Genomic DNA, 15,546 nt, shown 5'->3' on the forward strand with positions numbered 1-15,546 from the left:
CAATGCAAATTCAACTTCAATCAGGTATCTGCATCTAATCTGCATTAAATACTATACTATACTATACCATATCATACCATGCCATGTCCTGTGCTATATACTATACCACACCACACTACACTACACACCACACCACTCTATGCTATACTATACTACACTACACTACACCATTCTATACTATGCTATGCTATGCTATGCTATGCTATACTATACTATACTATACCATACTATACTATACTATACTATACTACACTACACCATTCTATACTATGCTATGCTATACTATAATACACTACACCATTTTATACTATGCTATGCTATACTATACTACACTACACCATTCTATACTATGCTATACTATACTATAATACACTACACCATTCTATACTATGCTATGCTATACTATACTACACTACACCGTTCTATACTATGCTTTGCTATGCTATGCTATGCTATACTATACTATGCTATACTATACTATACTATACCATACTACACTACAATATACTATACTATACTCTACTCTACTATACTATACCATCTGAAAACTATAATCTAATATGAAGTCAACCACTGAGCAGAAGTGGGGATGGACATGAAATCTGAGAAAGAGTGTGACACATATGGAAAAGTCAAGATGAAGGGAAACATGAGAGAAAGGAAGCAGCAGAGGCTTTTTTGTAGCTCAGATCAGCTCAAAGGCCGACAGCCCTCTGACAGGACTTAGAGGATCATCAGTAAATGATCTGGGTTCAGACCTGGGGCACATGGGCCACTTTCTTGACAAAGTGCTCATTTCTCACCTATCACTCCCTCTCTCTCTCCTTGTGTTCCCTCCGGCGCTGCATTGAGTTACTGTACGACAGTCAGCAGAGCAGTGGCATGTGCTGGGATTAGTGGTGGAGCATAACTGAAATAACAGTCATTTTCCGTTTGGCCATAGAGCAGAGCAAAGTGGAATTCTTCTCGTCGGCTCCCTCGCCTGCGTCATCTCTCACACAGGAACAGTCTGAGATTTCCAGGAAAACTGAATATAAAGCAAAGTGGCAGAGTTTGGGAAAGAAGGATGACATCATTGAAATAAAGTAAACATCTGTGGACCAGGCACTGACCCTGATTTTTAAATGGATCCTCTCTACAGGAGGTAGACAACCTCCACTGTATATTTATTTATTTATTTACACAATTATCATTTAATGCAGCTTTCGTTTCTTGGTGCAGTTACAGCCATGTCGGTCATAAGGTGGAGATTCAGTGAGGCAATAAAGATGAGAGTGAAACATCAGATTTTGGGGGCCTGATTGGAGAGCATGGTGTCCCGGGACACGCCCTGACCTCAGGAGCTGCCAGTGATCTGAGGAGGAGGAGGAGGAGAAGAAGGAGGAGAAGAAGGAAGAGGAGGAGGAGGAGAAACCGTCCCACTGTCAGAAGTATGCAGGACCTTACGTCAGCCCTCACTCTTTAACAGGCTGTCAGCGCAGGTCGCGCGCTGTGCTGCGCGGAGATGACAGCGACGGAGCGAGGAGGATGTTGCATTTGCACACCTGCGGAGCGCGAAGAATCGTGCGTTTGAAACGGGACTTAATTCATTCTGGACTCGATGCATTTGCGGTTCACGACCAGTGATGAGTTGGCTCCTGTTGTGGATTCTAACAGCAGGCGGAATTCAACAGGTGGGATGAAGGAGCGATTTAAATCACTGTTTCCTTCTTCTGTTTTTTCTTCTTCTTCTTTTTGTATCACCATGGAAATGACATAAACGCTCTGTTTTTGTGGGGATGACACACACATTTTCAATTATTATTTCCAAGTTATTACTTAGTGATTAAGTGGTATTACCATATTGCTTATTGCATATTGCAAAGTTATTTATTTCCACACTATGACCATACTCTTACTGTGCTTTGTTATCATATTCTATATCCCCTGCAAGGAAGACTGTATTCACATGTCATTTGTTGTGCCCAGTGGTCATAATTATTATTGATATTGATATATCTATTTATAAAAGAAATATACAAAGCACTTCACAAATAAAAACACTAAAACATGAAGAAGACAAACCATAACAAATAAGTAACAAAAACATTTAATTAGTTAAAATGTGGAAATGCAGAGTAATCAAATAAAGTTTTGTGTTTTGATTTAAAAGTGCTACATCGATTACATGAAGGCATACAATGACCATGATATGACCTGATGTATTTCCTCTGACAGGGAGTTTCACAGTCTAAGGGCTTTTGATTTTTTTAAATCATGTTCCTTAAGTTTAATTAGATAATCCAAAGTGATCTCATAATTGATCAATTAGTGTGTCTGACTGTCCTCTGTTTGCATCTCACTGGCAGCTCACCTTTCCACATATAGTGTAGGAAGTCACGTCATGTCTATGTTCATAAAGTGAACATAGTTAAATGGACTGAGTGACTCATGAATCCCTCTGAACCTCCCTGACACCTGTGAGGAGAAGTTATTATTCATTACGGATTATTAATATCGTAGGATGGACGCTACAAGTGTGAGATTTCAGAATTCAGTACTCGCGCAGCTTCATTTCCTGACTTATATTTTAGTGACCCCTCGTGGTTATACGAGGAACAGCGTTTTAAAGCCCTTTTTGATCCCCCTTTGTTTATCTGCATTGTAGAGCTGAACAAGTTGTTTACAAAACCTCAATCTGTCTTTGTGTGTGTCTATATATATATATATATACATATATATCTTTTATTGTTCTCATCCTTGAATTAGAGCATTGCTGTTATATTTTTTTATGGTGATACTCCAGCTTGTTAGGGTTGACTCATTTTTTGTTACATTTGGGCAAATTTTCCCTCTGAATCTGGTCATCACTGTGACTGTGTTAGTGCATATGGCACAATTTATTTGTAAGAATACCTCTCTTTTGACAAATTTTGGAATTCAATTTTTCGAATAGATCAATAGAACGCAGTGAAAAAAAAATTGACCAAACTCTTAAGTAATTTAGGACAAAAATGTCCACTTCCAAAAACTGCTTTGAGAATAGTACAGATTAATATTTATTCTGCTTTTTGGGGGGTTAAATCTTTTGATCAACTTCAGTCCTGATCAAAACTACCAAATATTTAATAATTATCAGGATTTTAATGCCTTAAATGCCAGTTTGATTACATGAAAAAGCACACAAAAAAATTAGTTATATGGGTTAAAATCCTCTAAAATGATTGAATCTTTGGTAGGGCTGAAGTTGTTTAAGAGATTTATGCAGAAACAAAACCCAGATTGCAAGTTTACATTTTTGTTCTCTAATGACTTCAGAGGGTAGTAAATTAAAGTGATGCCTGAGGGTTAAATCTTTAACACAGTCAGTTTTGAAGTCTGACTTTAAGTCATGTTGCAATATACTGTATTTCAGAAAAAATGCAATTAGATATTTTATCCAAATCATTCAGCTCTTCTCTATCACCCTCAGTCCTTTATCTCAATCAGTGCAGCTGTTCTGCTTTTGAAAATGATGAACCATCAATAGCTCATATACAGTATATGTTAAACAGTCTAACTTCATGTTGCATCATGTCAGTGTAGCAAATTTTTGGAAAGAATTTGAAACTATGCAGCACATAAGTGACAGTTTCTCAACGGGCCCCAAAGCATAATTTTTTGAAAATGCTCTCCTCTTCCCCTGAGGATGTGTTTTGTTATTCTTGTACTCATGCACTCAGAGGTCATGTGTTGTGACCAGAGGCTGAGAGCGACAAACGGAGCCAGCAGGGGAAAAAGGCTCATCAGTCCTTGTCACTTCACTCAACAGAGAAAACAGCTGTGTGTATTTGAGAGAAAAGGGTCAAATCAGAGGTTGATTTTTGAGGCTACTGTGACATGTATCTTATCCAAACTGCATTAAAAGTCAACATTTTGTGGATGTAAAATGATTTCTGCATCTTCCTCTGCCTGCAGTCTTGCTTAGGTTTCTCTAAAACACCCATGACGTTTATCTGATTAATCTACATAGTGATTAAATGTTTATATAATTCAGTTTACTCAGGGAAAGATGAACAATTTCAAGATGATAAGTGCTTCAGTCACTCTCAGTATTTACATTGCTTTGTTTGTATAATTGGCATTTTTGCATGATTGTTTTGCCCTGTAATTTAGTCTGATAGCTGCAGGGTACATTAAATAACTCTGAGGAATGGTCTAGTGGCACTGCTCTAATTAGAAATCATTTTTCTGCATTAGCTTTCAAATCTGTACTATTAATACAAGTATAATTTCATTGAAGTGCAAAGAACAAGCTCTTGGAAATGACAAATGCACGAGATGATGAAGCATCACTGTTAAACGTGGATGTATGCACATGTGTATATTATTATGTGTGTCTTCCACAAATTACAGAGTGTTCTTATGGATCATGCTATGATTTATGAGTATACTATACTAATATCTGGCCTTACTCCCAGGCCCTGTCTCGAGACCCCGTCATATTGAAGTCATTATGAGGGAAACAGTAGCTGCAGCAGCCTCATCAGAACATTCGCAGTAAATGTAACTTCTCTTTTCTTAAGCAAATGTAAGTTAATGTGATAGCACAACACACTTATCTGGCATTTTCTCATACACAGCATGTTCTCCAAACTCTAAAATGCCATATTTCGTTGTTTGTAAAACGAAAACGTCACTTTTCCTCTGCAGAGACACAAGCAGTCACTGCCCAAAACCAGGGCTGAGCTGTTCACATGTCCCACGTGGCCTGTTTCACTGAGAACATCTGCTTTTTAAAAAAACGCAAAGCTTGTTAGTGTGTGTGAGTCTGGCAGACGGCCTGGAAGACTCACAACACACAGATAACACAGTTGTGGACTTAATATGTGATGATGAAACACCTCTGAAGTGTTGAGTACACGCAGGATTATCTTCACTCAGTGATTTCTTTTTTGTGTGTGTTTTTTTGACAGTACTTATAAATACAATACTTTAAAATTATTTCACAACATGACGACACATGCCGTGTTTGTCACGCGTGTAGTAGTAAAGCAGATGCGTGCAAATAAGCTTCATTTGAATCCTGTGGAACAGTGGAATTTATATTGAAACAGGATTGACACGGAATAATTCAGGATTAAGAAGATTAAAATATTAGGACTGGGCCAGTCTGCTTTTGTTTTGTTATGTTTTGTTTGGATAATTGTGATCTCCCTTTCCTTGTTAAACTAAAGTTGAGTGATGTATTTCTTGGGACAATAATTCATATTTACAAAAATCAATGTACGTCACATTTATCTAATTTGAATGGAACAGTGGTACAACAGTTTTTTTAAGTTAACGGCTACATTTGGCTGCTAAAATAAATACAATCAGGCCAAAGTGATCCAAAAAGAAAAGAGAAGATGAGCTGAGCACAAATATGAGGCTTCAAATGAATGTGTGTATATTCCGTGTAATGAAAGTTACTTATTTGGGCAATTATTATGATATTAATTATGTTTTGATAAACACGTTTTCAAGGTCTAATTTGCCCGCTCTCCTCTCTCAGGCCTTCTCCCAGAATTCCACTGCCATGCCGCCTGCCACAGCCGTCACATCCACACCCACAGATCTATACAACCGGACACAGTACTGCAAGTGGCCCTGTGAGTGTCCCGTTGCCATCACATCCTGTCCACCCGGTGTGAGCCTCATCATGGACGGATGTGACTGCTGCAAAACCTGCGCCCGGCAGGTGGGCGAGGTGTGCAACGAGGCGGACACGTGTGACTACCACAAGGGACTGTACTGTGACTACAGCTCGGACAAGCCTAGGTACGAAAAAGGATTGTGTGCATGTAAGTGTCACTCACCAGAACCAACGAGACAAAAAAGTGTTTGCTTCTGTGATTATTGATCATTTTATAGTTTGTAGCTGCATGAAAAAACATTGACAGCAACATCATCAGAGCTCTGCTACTGCTTCATTTGTGGGATATAAATCAATATGAAAGCAAAGCTGCGTCGTCACAAATGTAATGTAAATCATATTAACCCTTAGAACATTACTATATTAAAACATACATTATATACAGAAGATGTGCAATATAGAGTGTCTTATATCCTTTTTTCAGCACAACCTAGACAATCTGATGAAAGAAAAATTTAATTTTCACAAACTATATAAACACACCTGACCACAAAGTACTCAAAATGTTTTAAAAAACGGATTGAATTTGGCTCATTTTAGTCTATTTTGTGACTTCTGCACAATTATTGCTACTTTATATCATGACTAAAAATGTGATATAAAATGAATCATAACTCTGACTAAAAAAAAATGACAGCCTTAATATGTGTCCTATAAAAACCCATAGCAATTTACCATGGGTGCACCTGCGGCACAGGTCCATGCTGTACTAAGGGTTAAAAGCCACACATGGATATTTTGGTGTGCGTTTTGCAAAAATGAAAGACAAATATGTTTCAAAGCTAAAACAATGTGGTAATTTTATGTGATCGTTTTTGATTTGTCACAGTTTTGTTGATATCCAAGACATCACAGATTTCGTTTCTAAGAATATTTGCATTGACAACAAATGCAAAGACGTCACTGTAATAGAGTGTCTAGTAGTTTGCACTTTGCCCTGTATATAACTCTTCCTACAGTCTGAGTGTGGATGTCTCCCCTCTGTGTATTATCAGATATGGTGGGTACAGGCTGTGAGCACGACGGTGTGATATACCGCAACGGGCAGAGCTTCAAGCCCAGCTGTAAATACCAGTGTGTCTGTGTGAATGGTGCCATCGGATGTGTGGGACTGTGCACAGAGTCCAAGCCTCCCCGGGTCTGGTGCCAAACCCCACGTCGGGTCAAAATTCGTGGACAATGCTGTGAGCAATGGATCTGTGATGAGCCCAAGAGGGGGCGCAAGACAGCACCGAGACACGCTGTGGAAGGTAGGACGCCAATTCTGCTTTGTGTGTTCAAAGTTTATTTGACAAACATATCCCCTGGTTCTCCTTCCAGCATTGTATAAGGACACAAAATTAAGTAAATAAAAAAATAAAAAAATTGGCCAGATTTGGCCATTTCGCACTAATGGTATTTGAACAAACTTCTCCTAGAGCTTTGGTGTGATCACCTTCAAAATTGGTGCAGTCACTGTGGACAAGTTGAGGAGCTTACGATGCTTATGGTTAGTTAAAATATCACATGGTGTATGAGAACTGGGGCGGCAAAGTGGGTGAACATTTCGAATTTCTCGCAACACAACGAAACTCTTATAACTTTGTAAGAAAAACTGTCATTTTAAAGAAAAGTAGTCTAATGTTCAGTTCATTAGCCATATTTAGTGTTAGTGGCTAGAAGTAAGGAAGCTGTGAGATGGGGGCAAGTAGCAGCATCACCATCCACTATAGCATACCCTGCTTTAGAGTCTAATTTATTATATTCCCTTTAAAACCTTGTACAAATCCATATAGGGTTTGAGTTTTCTGGTTAAGATCAACCGAACACTTGGAGCAGTGTCAAAAGGTGCCAAGTCTACAGTAACAGCTCAGTGCAATTTGTTTTAAAAGAATTCCACATCTTAAAGTTCAAAGTACTAACTTGTCAAAATAACACTCATCACAGAATCACTGAAAAAATAGAAGTCAACCATAAAGTTAAGAACAAAAGTTTTACTTGATATAAAGAAGGCAATAAATACAAGTTTTCAATGTCTAACATTACAGGCTGAAAGTAGCAGTGTCTGTACACCATCATCATCTACAAGTGATGTGATTTACACTACAAATCTGTCCATTCCAATCCTTTGTTTCGGAGGAAGACCTATACATGCATATCATGACAAGCCGAGTCACAAAATCAGATGGATCCTTGTCTGATTTTGGAAACTGCACAGCCATGGTATGCCACTCAGTCAGGATCCGTGGCCAGATTTCCTCACACACAGAGAAGAAGGGGAAAGACGAAATGCTTTGCCAAGTTACGAGTCGACTCAATTTACCTTGTTCTCTGTTGTGTGAAGAAGACCCAGCTCATAAAATCTTGACTGATTTAAAAAATTGAGCAATTAAATAACTCAAACATCGATGCTGTTGGGTCATGCAGAGAGCTTGCGATCTTTTGCATGGTTTCCCAAACATTTAGAGGTCAGGTTACTGACCCCAAGAATGTCAAATTCAATGATTTTTGTCCTAAACTGATGAACCATTTGGGTAAATTAGATCAAGCATTTAAAGGTGTTTACATTGTTAGTAGTCTAATGACACTTCTTACCCAACACATGAAGACGCAGTGAATCAGGATACGGCTACCTTTAGCAGATGCAACAGCAGCAGTTGGTGGTGGAAGGCTGCAGGGAGAAAAAAAATTGATATGGAGACAAGTTGGAGGAATCATTTAATGTATAGCTCAACAAGACTTAAAGCAGAGAGAAACTTTAGGGCAAGTCTACAAAAATCAGAGGAGGAACTTCGCCAACACATCTAAGAGATAGCAGTTTCTCATGCAACCAATCAAGACATTGGGATTAAGCATCTTCCTAATGACTCTACAAGCTGCCTAAATTGTGAAATTTGAAATAAAATCATGGGTAATAACGGACTACAGACACTTGTTCGCTGAAATAGCTAGTGTATGTGAGGTTTTAACCCTATGCTCTATCAAAAATCCCACTTCGGTCAAGCCATAAAGTCCTATCATTTCAACCAGCTGCCAGCTTCACAAATAAGAGGCAAAAAGACCACTTACATGATCACTATTAACCACAAAGCTCCAGACACTAAGTCAATCCAAGAAACAAATCAAATAACGAAAAATAAATTAAAAAGCTGCAGCTGCTCACTCTTGCTACAAGAGGGTACTTGCACAACAGTCTTTAACATTAAACCAAATTCTGTCTGATTTCTGTCGGAATTAAGCCCACAGAATAAAAGTTTTATTTCAAGCCATCATATCGAAAGATAAAATCGCATTGATCGTATGGCGCAACCTTGACTTAAATAATCCGAGTTGTCTCTCTGCCAGGTTTGTGTCCTCCTAAAGAAAAGAAACGCGCTCTAACCCTGCAACCTACGATCTAATTTTTGAAAGAAACTATGCAGGATAGCCCTGCATCCCTAAGGCGAGTAACGCATAGTTTTGCAGGGGAAGATAAAAATCCCCTGCTGGGAGGCCTCCCGACATGACGCACAAAAAGACTATGAACACAAAAAGGTTCAACTCCTTTAGAGGGAAATAAACTTGGCAGAGTGAGACAAGTCAGCATTAATATTGAATTCGATTTCAGTTAGCGACTACAAAGGCTTAAGGCAGTGAGTAAAGTTGAAGACTTAAATGGATATCAAAAGCGTGCTAACAAATGCCAGATTTAAAGTATATCATAACATTATCTGGGCTGAATAACACCTACAATCTAATGTGACTACACTTGCATATAAATCAAAAGTTTAGCTTCATAATCAAATCAGGAACCAGTTATCTTATCAAAGCAATTACCAGTTGAGAATAAATGAACACCTGGTCTAGCTCATCATAATCAATTACTTCATTTTTACAGCACTTTGAAAGAACTTTAGACAAGCTACAGTAAACTTTGACGCATTTACTACATGATTAATCAGCTTCCATGTTTGTCAACAATCCAAGTTGCAACTATGATAACTGACCAAAATTACATTTTTAAATTAAAGCCATTTCAAAATAAGGTACCAAAATTTCCTGCAGCAATCAGACGCCTCAAGACTGATCAACTTTAAAATCATCTATTCAAGTCGAGACTAAAAAAGTGACTGAATCCGACACAGGCCAGACTGACGGATACCAGACACACAAGACAGACAGACAGCAAGAGAGACTGACACAGCGACAGACAGACAGAGAAAGACAGCGACACAGGACCGACAGAAAGGCAGAGACACCAGACAGACAGACCAGACACAAGACAGGCGGAGATCAGAAACACGAGACAGACAGAAAGACACACAGGACAGACCAGCGAGAGAGAGACAGACAAGAGAGAGACAGTGACACATGCCACGACGGCAGCCTTGGCATGCGTCAGTGTGTAAATAAAGGCCTTTGCACTCAATAACGCAAAACTTATTGCATAAAATTATTGTAATGCCATGGTGTCAGGCATTGTAAATATTTAGATGTAAATTAACTTATAAATTGAGTGGACACGATTTACCCACAAAGATCATGTGGCAAAGGCCTTTAATACTTACCTGAAGGGTAAACATTTTACCTGTTTTTGAAAGAATTTGAATTTGCTTGTTGTCTAATTGGTGTGCATCTTGCCAGTCTTGCAGCATAAATTATGTTCACCTTCCTGGTCCAAAGGTCAGATAAACGTCAGTCCAAGTCAGTCATCACACACACGCACACACACACACGGAAACTTAGTAGGAAAAACAGATCAGAAATGATAGACTGGCATGAACACCAAGACCAAGTACAGTCATGACACAGTGGCCATGAAGAATCAAGATTCAGGTCAGAGCAGGTATAGTAATGGCACAGCGGCCAAGCAAGAAAGAAAAACTGCACTCACCATTTGAAATTTTAACTAAACTAAAACGCAATCTAATTAGGATGGACATGCAGGGATGTCGGTGCTCCTCTTGACTGATGCTAGAAGAAAAGTACAGGTTAGTTCACTTACTGTGCATGGACGCGGAAGGCACCCATGTTTGCCTATGTAAAAAGACTATACGCGCAAGGCCAGACGTACAATGACACAAGTAGGCGATGAAGGCGCGGGCTCAGTTAGCGATCAGGGCCTACTTGCATTAAGGGACGTATGGCCATACAAAGGCAATGGCAGGGCTGCCATCTAAAGCCAGGTACTGTAGATCACCAGGATCTATTTTAACGTGCTAGGGCTAACGGTAGATTAATGGCCACGATGGAAAAGAGAGAAAAATAAATCAAAATAAGGCACAGCGGCCAAGAAGTCTAAGCCTTGTGACAGAGTCACAACATTAATTTTATTCCTACTATCTAGCTTTAACTGTACACCAACATCCATTTAAACCTCATTTAAGATCTGGTCCTCCAACATCACTATATTTTAGTGCTAAAGAAAACTGTTCAAGTTGATTTCTTTTTTCCCTTTTAGAAGTGAGGAAAGGCACAAGGAGGACCAGGACAGATCGGCACGGCGGCCGGAGGAGCGATGGCCCGCGGCCTGCGTGTGACTTACCGTCTTAAGAAACAGTTGGAAAGAAAAAGTGGTTAAGGCCACAGTGTAATGTAAGGGCACAGTGGCAAGAAAACGCCTCCATAGATAGTTTTCAGAAGTTTTCTTGTGTTCATTTCCCTACTCTGCAAAATAAATAAAAAAAAATATGGACTCACCCTTTGTAGACAGACCTAAAAAGGAATTGTTAGTGCATTATAACTTATCCAGCTTCTAAGCCCTTCAAGACACCATATCTACTTTAATGTGAACTGCTGAACATAATCATATTCTCAGACCATCTTAACTATTCAATCCAGGGATCTCAGTCACACACAACCCCTTCATTCAGAGAGAGAACTTCAAACACTCCATCAGTCACCTCATTCTTTCAAATCACTCGCTCAGCAGTTCCACAAAAATATAAACAACAAGGACCAGATTTCAGACCACCCAATAAAGTAGACAGGAACATACAAAACCAACCTGTGGCAAATGCTCCATGTACAACCCTTAGCTATTTGACAGATGGAAAGCAGGAGAATTGAAAGAACGTGGCCATGTTGGACAAGGCAGATAGATTTAGGCACAGCGGCCAAGAAAGAGTGGGGACACAGCGGCCACCCAGAATTAAATCATGAAACCTACTATTTGACAGTCTTCATGAAGATCAATCTGAGGGGGAAAAAAAGAAAAAGAAAATGATTGACCCTGCCTGAGATATAAAGACTCACTTTCAGTGAAAACATTGCTGCCAGCACAAATTCTATTCAAACAGTAAATTAAATAAAGTTGATTAAGATTTAAGGAATGCCTTTTAAGTTCAAGTATAGAAATGTCAGTAACTCATTACCCATTTAAAAACACAAAAAAACATATATTATACATGTGTGATAAAATTAATATGATATATTGCCATCAGTTAAATACATTAAAATTAGCCATTACATTTTCAGTGATTTAGTAAATTATCTCTAAAGGGGTCACTCACCTTTTTTTTACACCCTCAGGCTTTTGTATATGGCGCATCCAACCAGGTCTCCGTGAGCAGGATGCAGGTTGTTCCTTTCAAAATAAAAAGGTTGTATTTTAATGACTACATTAAAAGTTTAGAATTATAACAGACATGTATAACCCTAAATCTGTTTCTAAACATTTAACTCAATAGTAATGACCATGAGTGGAACAGTGAGTTAACATAGCACGGCAGCCATTTTAACTTGTTTTTAGTAAGGCTAAGATTAAGCTAAAGTTGAGCTATATAACTATTATCATTATTGTTATTATTATTATTGTTGTTATTATTATTATTATTATTATTATTACGTTATATTATATAAATTAAGCTTAAAATGAAGCACAGTTCAGGCAAATGCTGAAATTGAGCAAATAACTAAAGCAGAATTAAAAATTAAGGCAGAATTGAGCAGACAATGAGCAGGGCTAAGTTTGAGCATATAATTCAGCAAACAGAGTCACCATTAAGATAACTTGACAAAAGTTACTCACCATTCTGGACGGGCCACCAATCTGGACCAGGTTGAACACGCCATCCTGGAGCGCCTTGCTGCGGTTTTATACTGGAGCTGATGCACGCGGTCACATCTCGGCGTCTGACGTCACGCCGCGATAGTTTTCTTTTTTCTCTTCTTTTTTAAAAGTTCCCTCGTTCTTATTTGAGGTTTTCGGGCGGTTGGTGCATTACCGCCACAAGTTCCCTCCTCTCGGAACAGTTTCAGTAGTAAGGCAGCAACACTTTTTTCGCGTCTTTTCTTTCGTGTCACGGCTCGTGCAGCTTCTCTTCAAAGTAACATCACGGAACTATTGGCTGGAGGAAGATTAAATAAGAAGAGGAGGAGGAAGCAATCAGCGGTCATCAGCTGATCGAAGAACACCTGAGCAGGTGTGGTTGGTGCATTACCGCCACCATCTGGTATGGAGTGTGAATCGAAATGTTGATCTAACTGAACTAGTACTTTGCAAGTTTATTTGTATAGCGCCATTCTTACACAAGGCAATTCATAGTTATTTACAGAAGCAAGTAAATACATTGGAAATTAAAACTAAATCAATTTTTTAAAAAATCAAGTAGCCTATAGAAATAAAAACAGTTTAAAACATTAAAAACATTAAAAAAAATTAAATCAAGCAGACAATAATTTTTCTGCATACTGCAAAACACACAAAACAAACTATATATGCATACATATACATACACACACACACATCCTATATTCTCCCAATCAGCTTTGTGGTTTTAAGAAACTGAAGTAACATCTTGTAACATTCACTCCGGTTCTTCCGCAATACATCTACCAACTCCAATTCCTCATCAATGTCTGACTTTTTAATCATTACTTCTCTCTCCCGTTGGTATTTCTGACACTGTGTTATAACATGATGAATGGATTCCTCCTATGTACAGCTGTTTTTCTTGTCCTTGTTTTGTGTATATATTTAATTCCACTCTTCCCTATTTTCTCATAGAGAACAATAAAAGATAGAAAGATAGAAAAAGAAAATACATATTTCACAGAAAGAAAATTCGACTGTGTTTGTGATGGGACGCGAGGAAAAGAACAGCAGCAGCTGTGTTTAAAGTTGGCAGTTAAAAGTCTATTGAGTACAGTTTATAGTCCAGAAGGATCCTGAGTTTAGGGTGTGTGTCTGTGTGAGTGTACTGTGTGCGGTGGAAGCCCTCACACTGTTTCTGGGATTCGTCCAGTTTCCGCTCGTTTAGTGAAACGGTACCCAGAGCCATGGAGGGAGGAATGTGAGTGGAGATGTCTTTGGGTTACACAAGGGAAAAAGAATCATATCCAGATGAATGGGAAACAATTTAAGTATTTAGGTTAAATACAAATGATGCAGTGTATCTTTGCTTTTAGTAGGAAATAAGCAACTGGTCCTCGAAGGCAGCCTGCAAAGTTTCTAAAAACCTTAAAGTCACATCTCTTAATGAATTAAAAGATTTGTTTCTACATTAATGCAGCATATACAGCTGAGACAGGGAGCTGGCACAAAAACTGCATTACCCAGACTACCTCATGGAGCCCCTGCTCCAAGACCTGTGGTCGTGGCCTTTCCCTGAGGATCTCAAACGCCAACGACCAATGTGAGATGGTCAAGGAGTCTCGTCTCTGCAACCTTCGACCCTGCGAGGTCGACATCACCAAACACATCAAGGTAACACTGTACACAGGACACTGTGCACAGTCAGAGAAAGGCTGTATGAGGAAGACTAACGTCTCCCCCTCTCTTTCCCCCTTCAGCCAGGAAAGAAATGTCTCAACATCTACAGGGAAGATCAGCCGTACAACCTCACCATCTCTGGCTGCACCAGCAAGAAGAATTTCAGGCCCAAATACTGCGGCGTCTGCACCGACGAGCGCTGCTGCATCCCCTACAAGTCCAAAACCATCGACGTGGAGTTTGAGTGTCCTAATGGGACAGGATTCACCTGGAAGATGCTGTGGGTTCAGGCCTGTTTCTGCAACCTCAGCTGCAAGAACCCCAATGACATCTTCACTGAGCTGGAGAGTTACTATGGTTACCCCGAAGTCATGAACTGAAGACACGCTCTCCGTCTGGAGGAGCACCTCGACTTATTCCTGCAGTGTTTTTGTAGTTGTAATGTGTAAGACTATGTATAAGGGATTTTCATATGGTCTTTTTCCTATTGGAAAAATCTGTAAATATGAAACAGAACAACTCATAAAGCATGACGTGCTTTGCAACTGGACATATTCAGCCGCTGAGTGTTTGTGCAATATGGAAGGCCTAACTTATTAATGTCATAACATGTGTGATGCTCTTAACCTGCTTTCAAGAGCATCGTCTTTAAACTCAGACGCCCACTTAGATATTGAGGCTTTTCTGTATATAATTTCATGAATAAGTTCTCTATAATTAATGAAAGAGGCAAACATGCAGTACAAATGTGTCTCCTCAAATAAAGACATCAGCTGAAATCTGTTACAAGGTTTTTAATTGTAATTTTTTAATAAATACAAACTGTTATGTCATTTTTATGCTTTTCTACAGCATTAGATGGTTGTACATTGCATCTTTACAAAGCTGTGTATGTGTTTGTTCTACGAAGCAAAAACGTTTCTGTAGTGCAAGTATAATGCAGAGGAGTAGAGGGTGTCGGGCGAGTTTGACGGTCGTCCTCGAGGTGACATGTGGACCGATCACGCCACTCACCCGAGAAATCCACGACATAGGAGCATCTCATCTACAGAGAGAACAATTCCATGGCACATCTTTGTTCCATTGTGATTGACTGCATAGAAATCATCATTAAAAAAAAGGGAAATCTTTTTTTTCTTTTGTATTCTGCCATTATTCTTTAATAAAGCATGAGATGTAAAAGTTTTAAAATGTGTGTAGTTTTTTTTGATTAAAAACAAAG

The 15,546-nt window shown here is 39.0% G+C and overlaps 1 protein-coding gene across 1 annotated transcript; it reads left to right on the top strand.

Annotated features, from left to right (window-relative positions):
• Positions 1-548: 548 nt before the first annotated feature.
• On the top strand, positions 549-15,515 carry LOC122786119 (CCN family member 4-like). The gene is made up of 6 exons (XM_044052158.1): positions 549-1,144; positions 1,222-1,673; positions 5,513-5,801; positions 6,649-6,903; positions 14,125-14,318; positions 14,405-15,515. Exons 2-6 carry the CDS (start codon positions 1,626-1,628, stop codon positions 14,702-14,704), a joined length of 1,086 nt encoding a protein of 361 aa, XP_043908093.1. The 5' UTR covers positions 549-1,144; positions 1,222-1,625; the 3' UTR covers positions 14,705-15,515.
• Positions 15,516-15,546: the final 31 nt, after the last annotated feature.

The sequence above is a fragment of the Solea senegalensis genome, linkage group LG20 (genome assembly GCF_019176455.1).
Source record: "Solea senegalensis isolate Sse05_10M linkage group LG20, IFAPA_SoseM_1, whole genome shotgun sequence".
In the NCBI taxonomy this organism is placed as follows: Eukaryota; Metazoa; Chordata; class Actinopteri; order Pleuronectiformes; family Soleidae; genus Solea; species Solea senegalensis.

Coding starts and splice junctions, on each gene's coding strand:
- LOC122786119 (XM_044052158.1), top strand. CDS start 1,626: ATGAGTTGGCTCCTGTTGTGGATTCTAACAGCAGGCGGAATTCAACAG. Junction 1,674..5,512: donor CAGCAGGCGGAATTCAACAG/GTGGGATGAAGG, acceptor CTCCTCTCTCAG/GCCTTCTCCCAGAATTCCAC. Junction 5,802..6,648: donor CGAAAAAGGATTGTGTGCAT/GTAAGTGTCACT, acceptor GTGTATTATCAG/ATATGGTGGGTACAGGCTGT.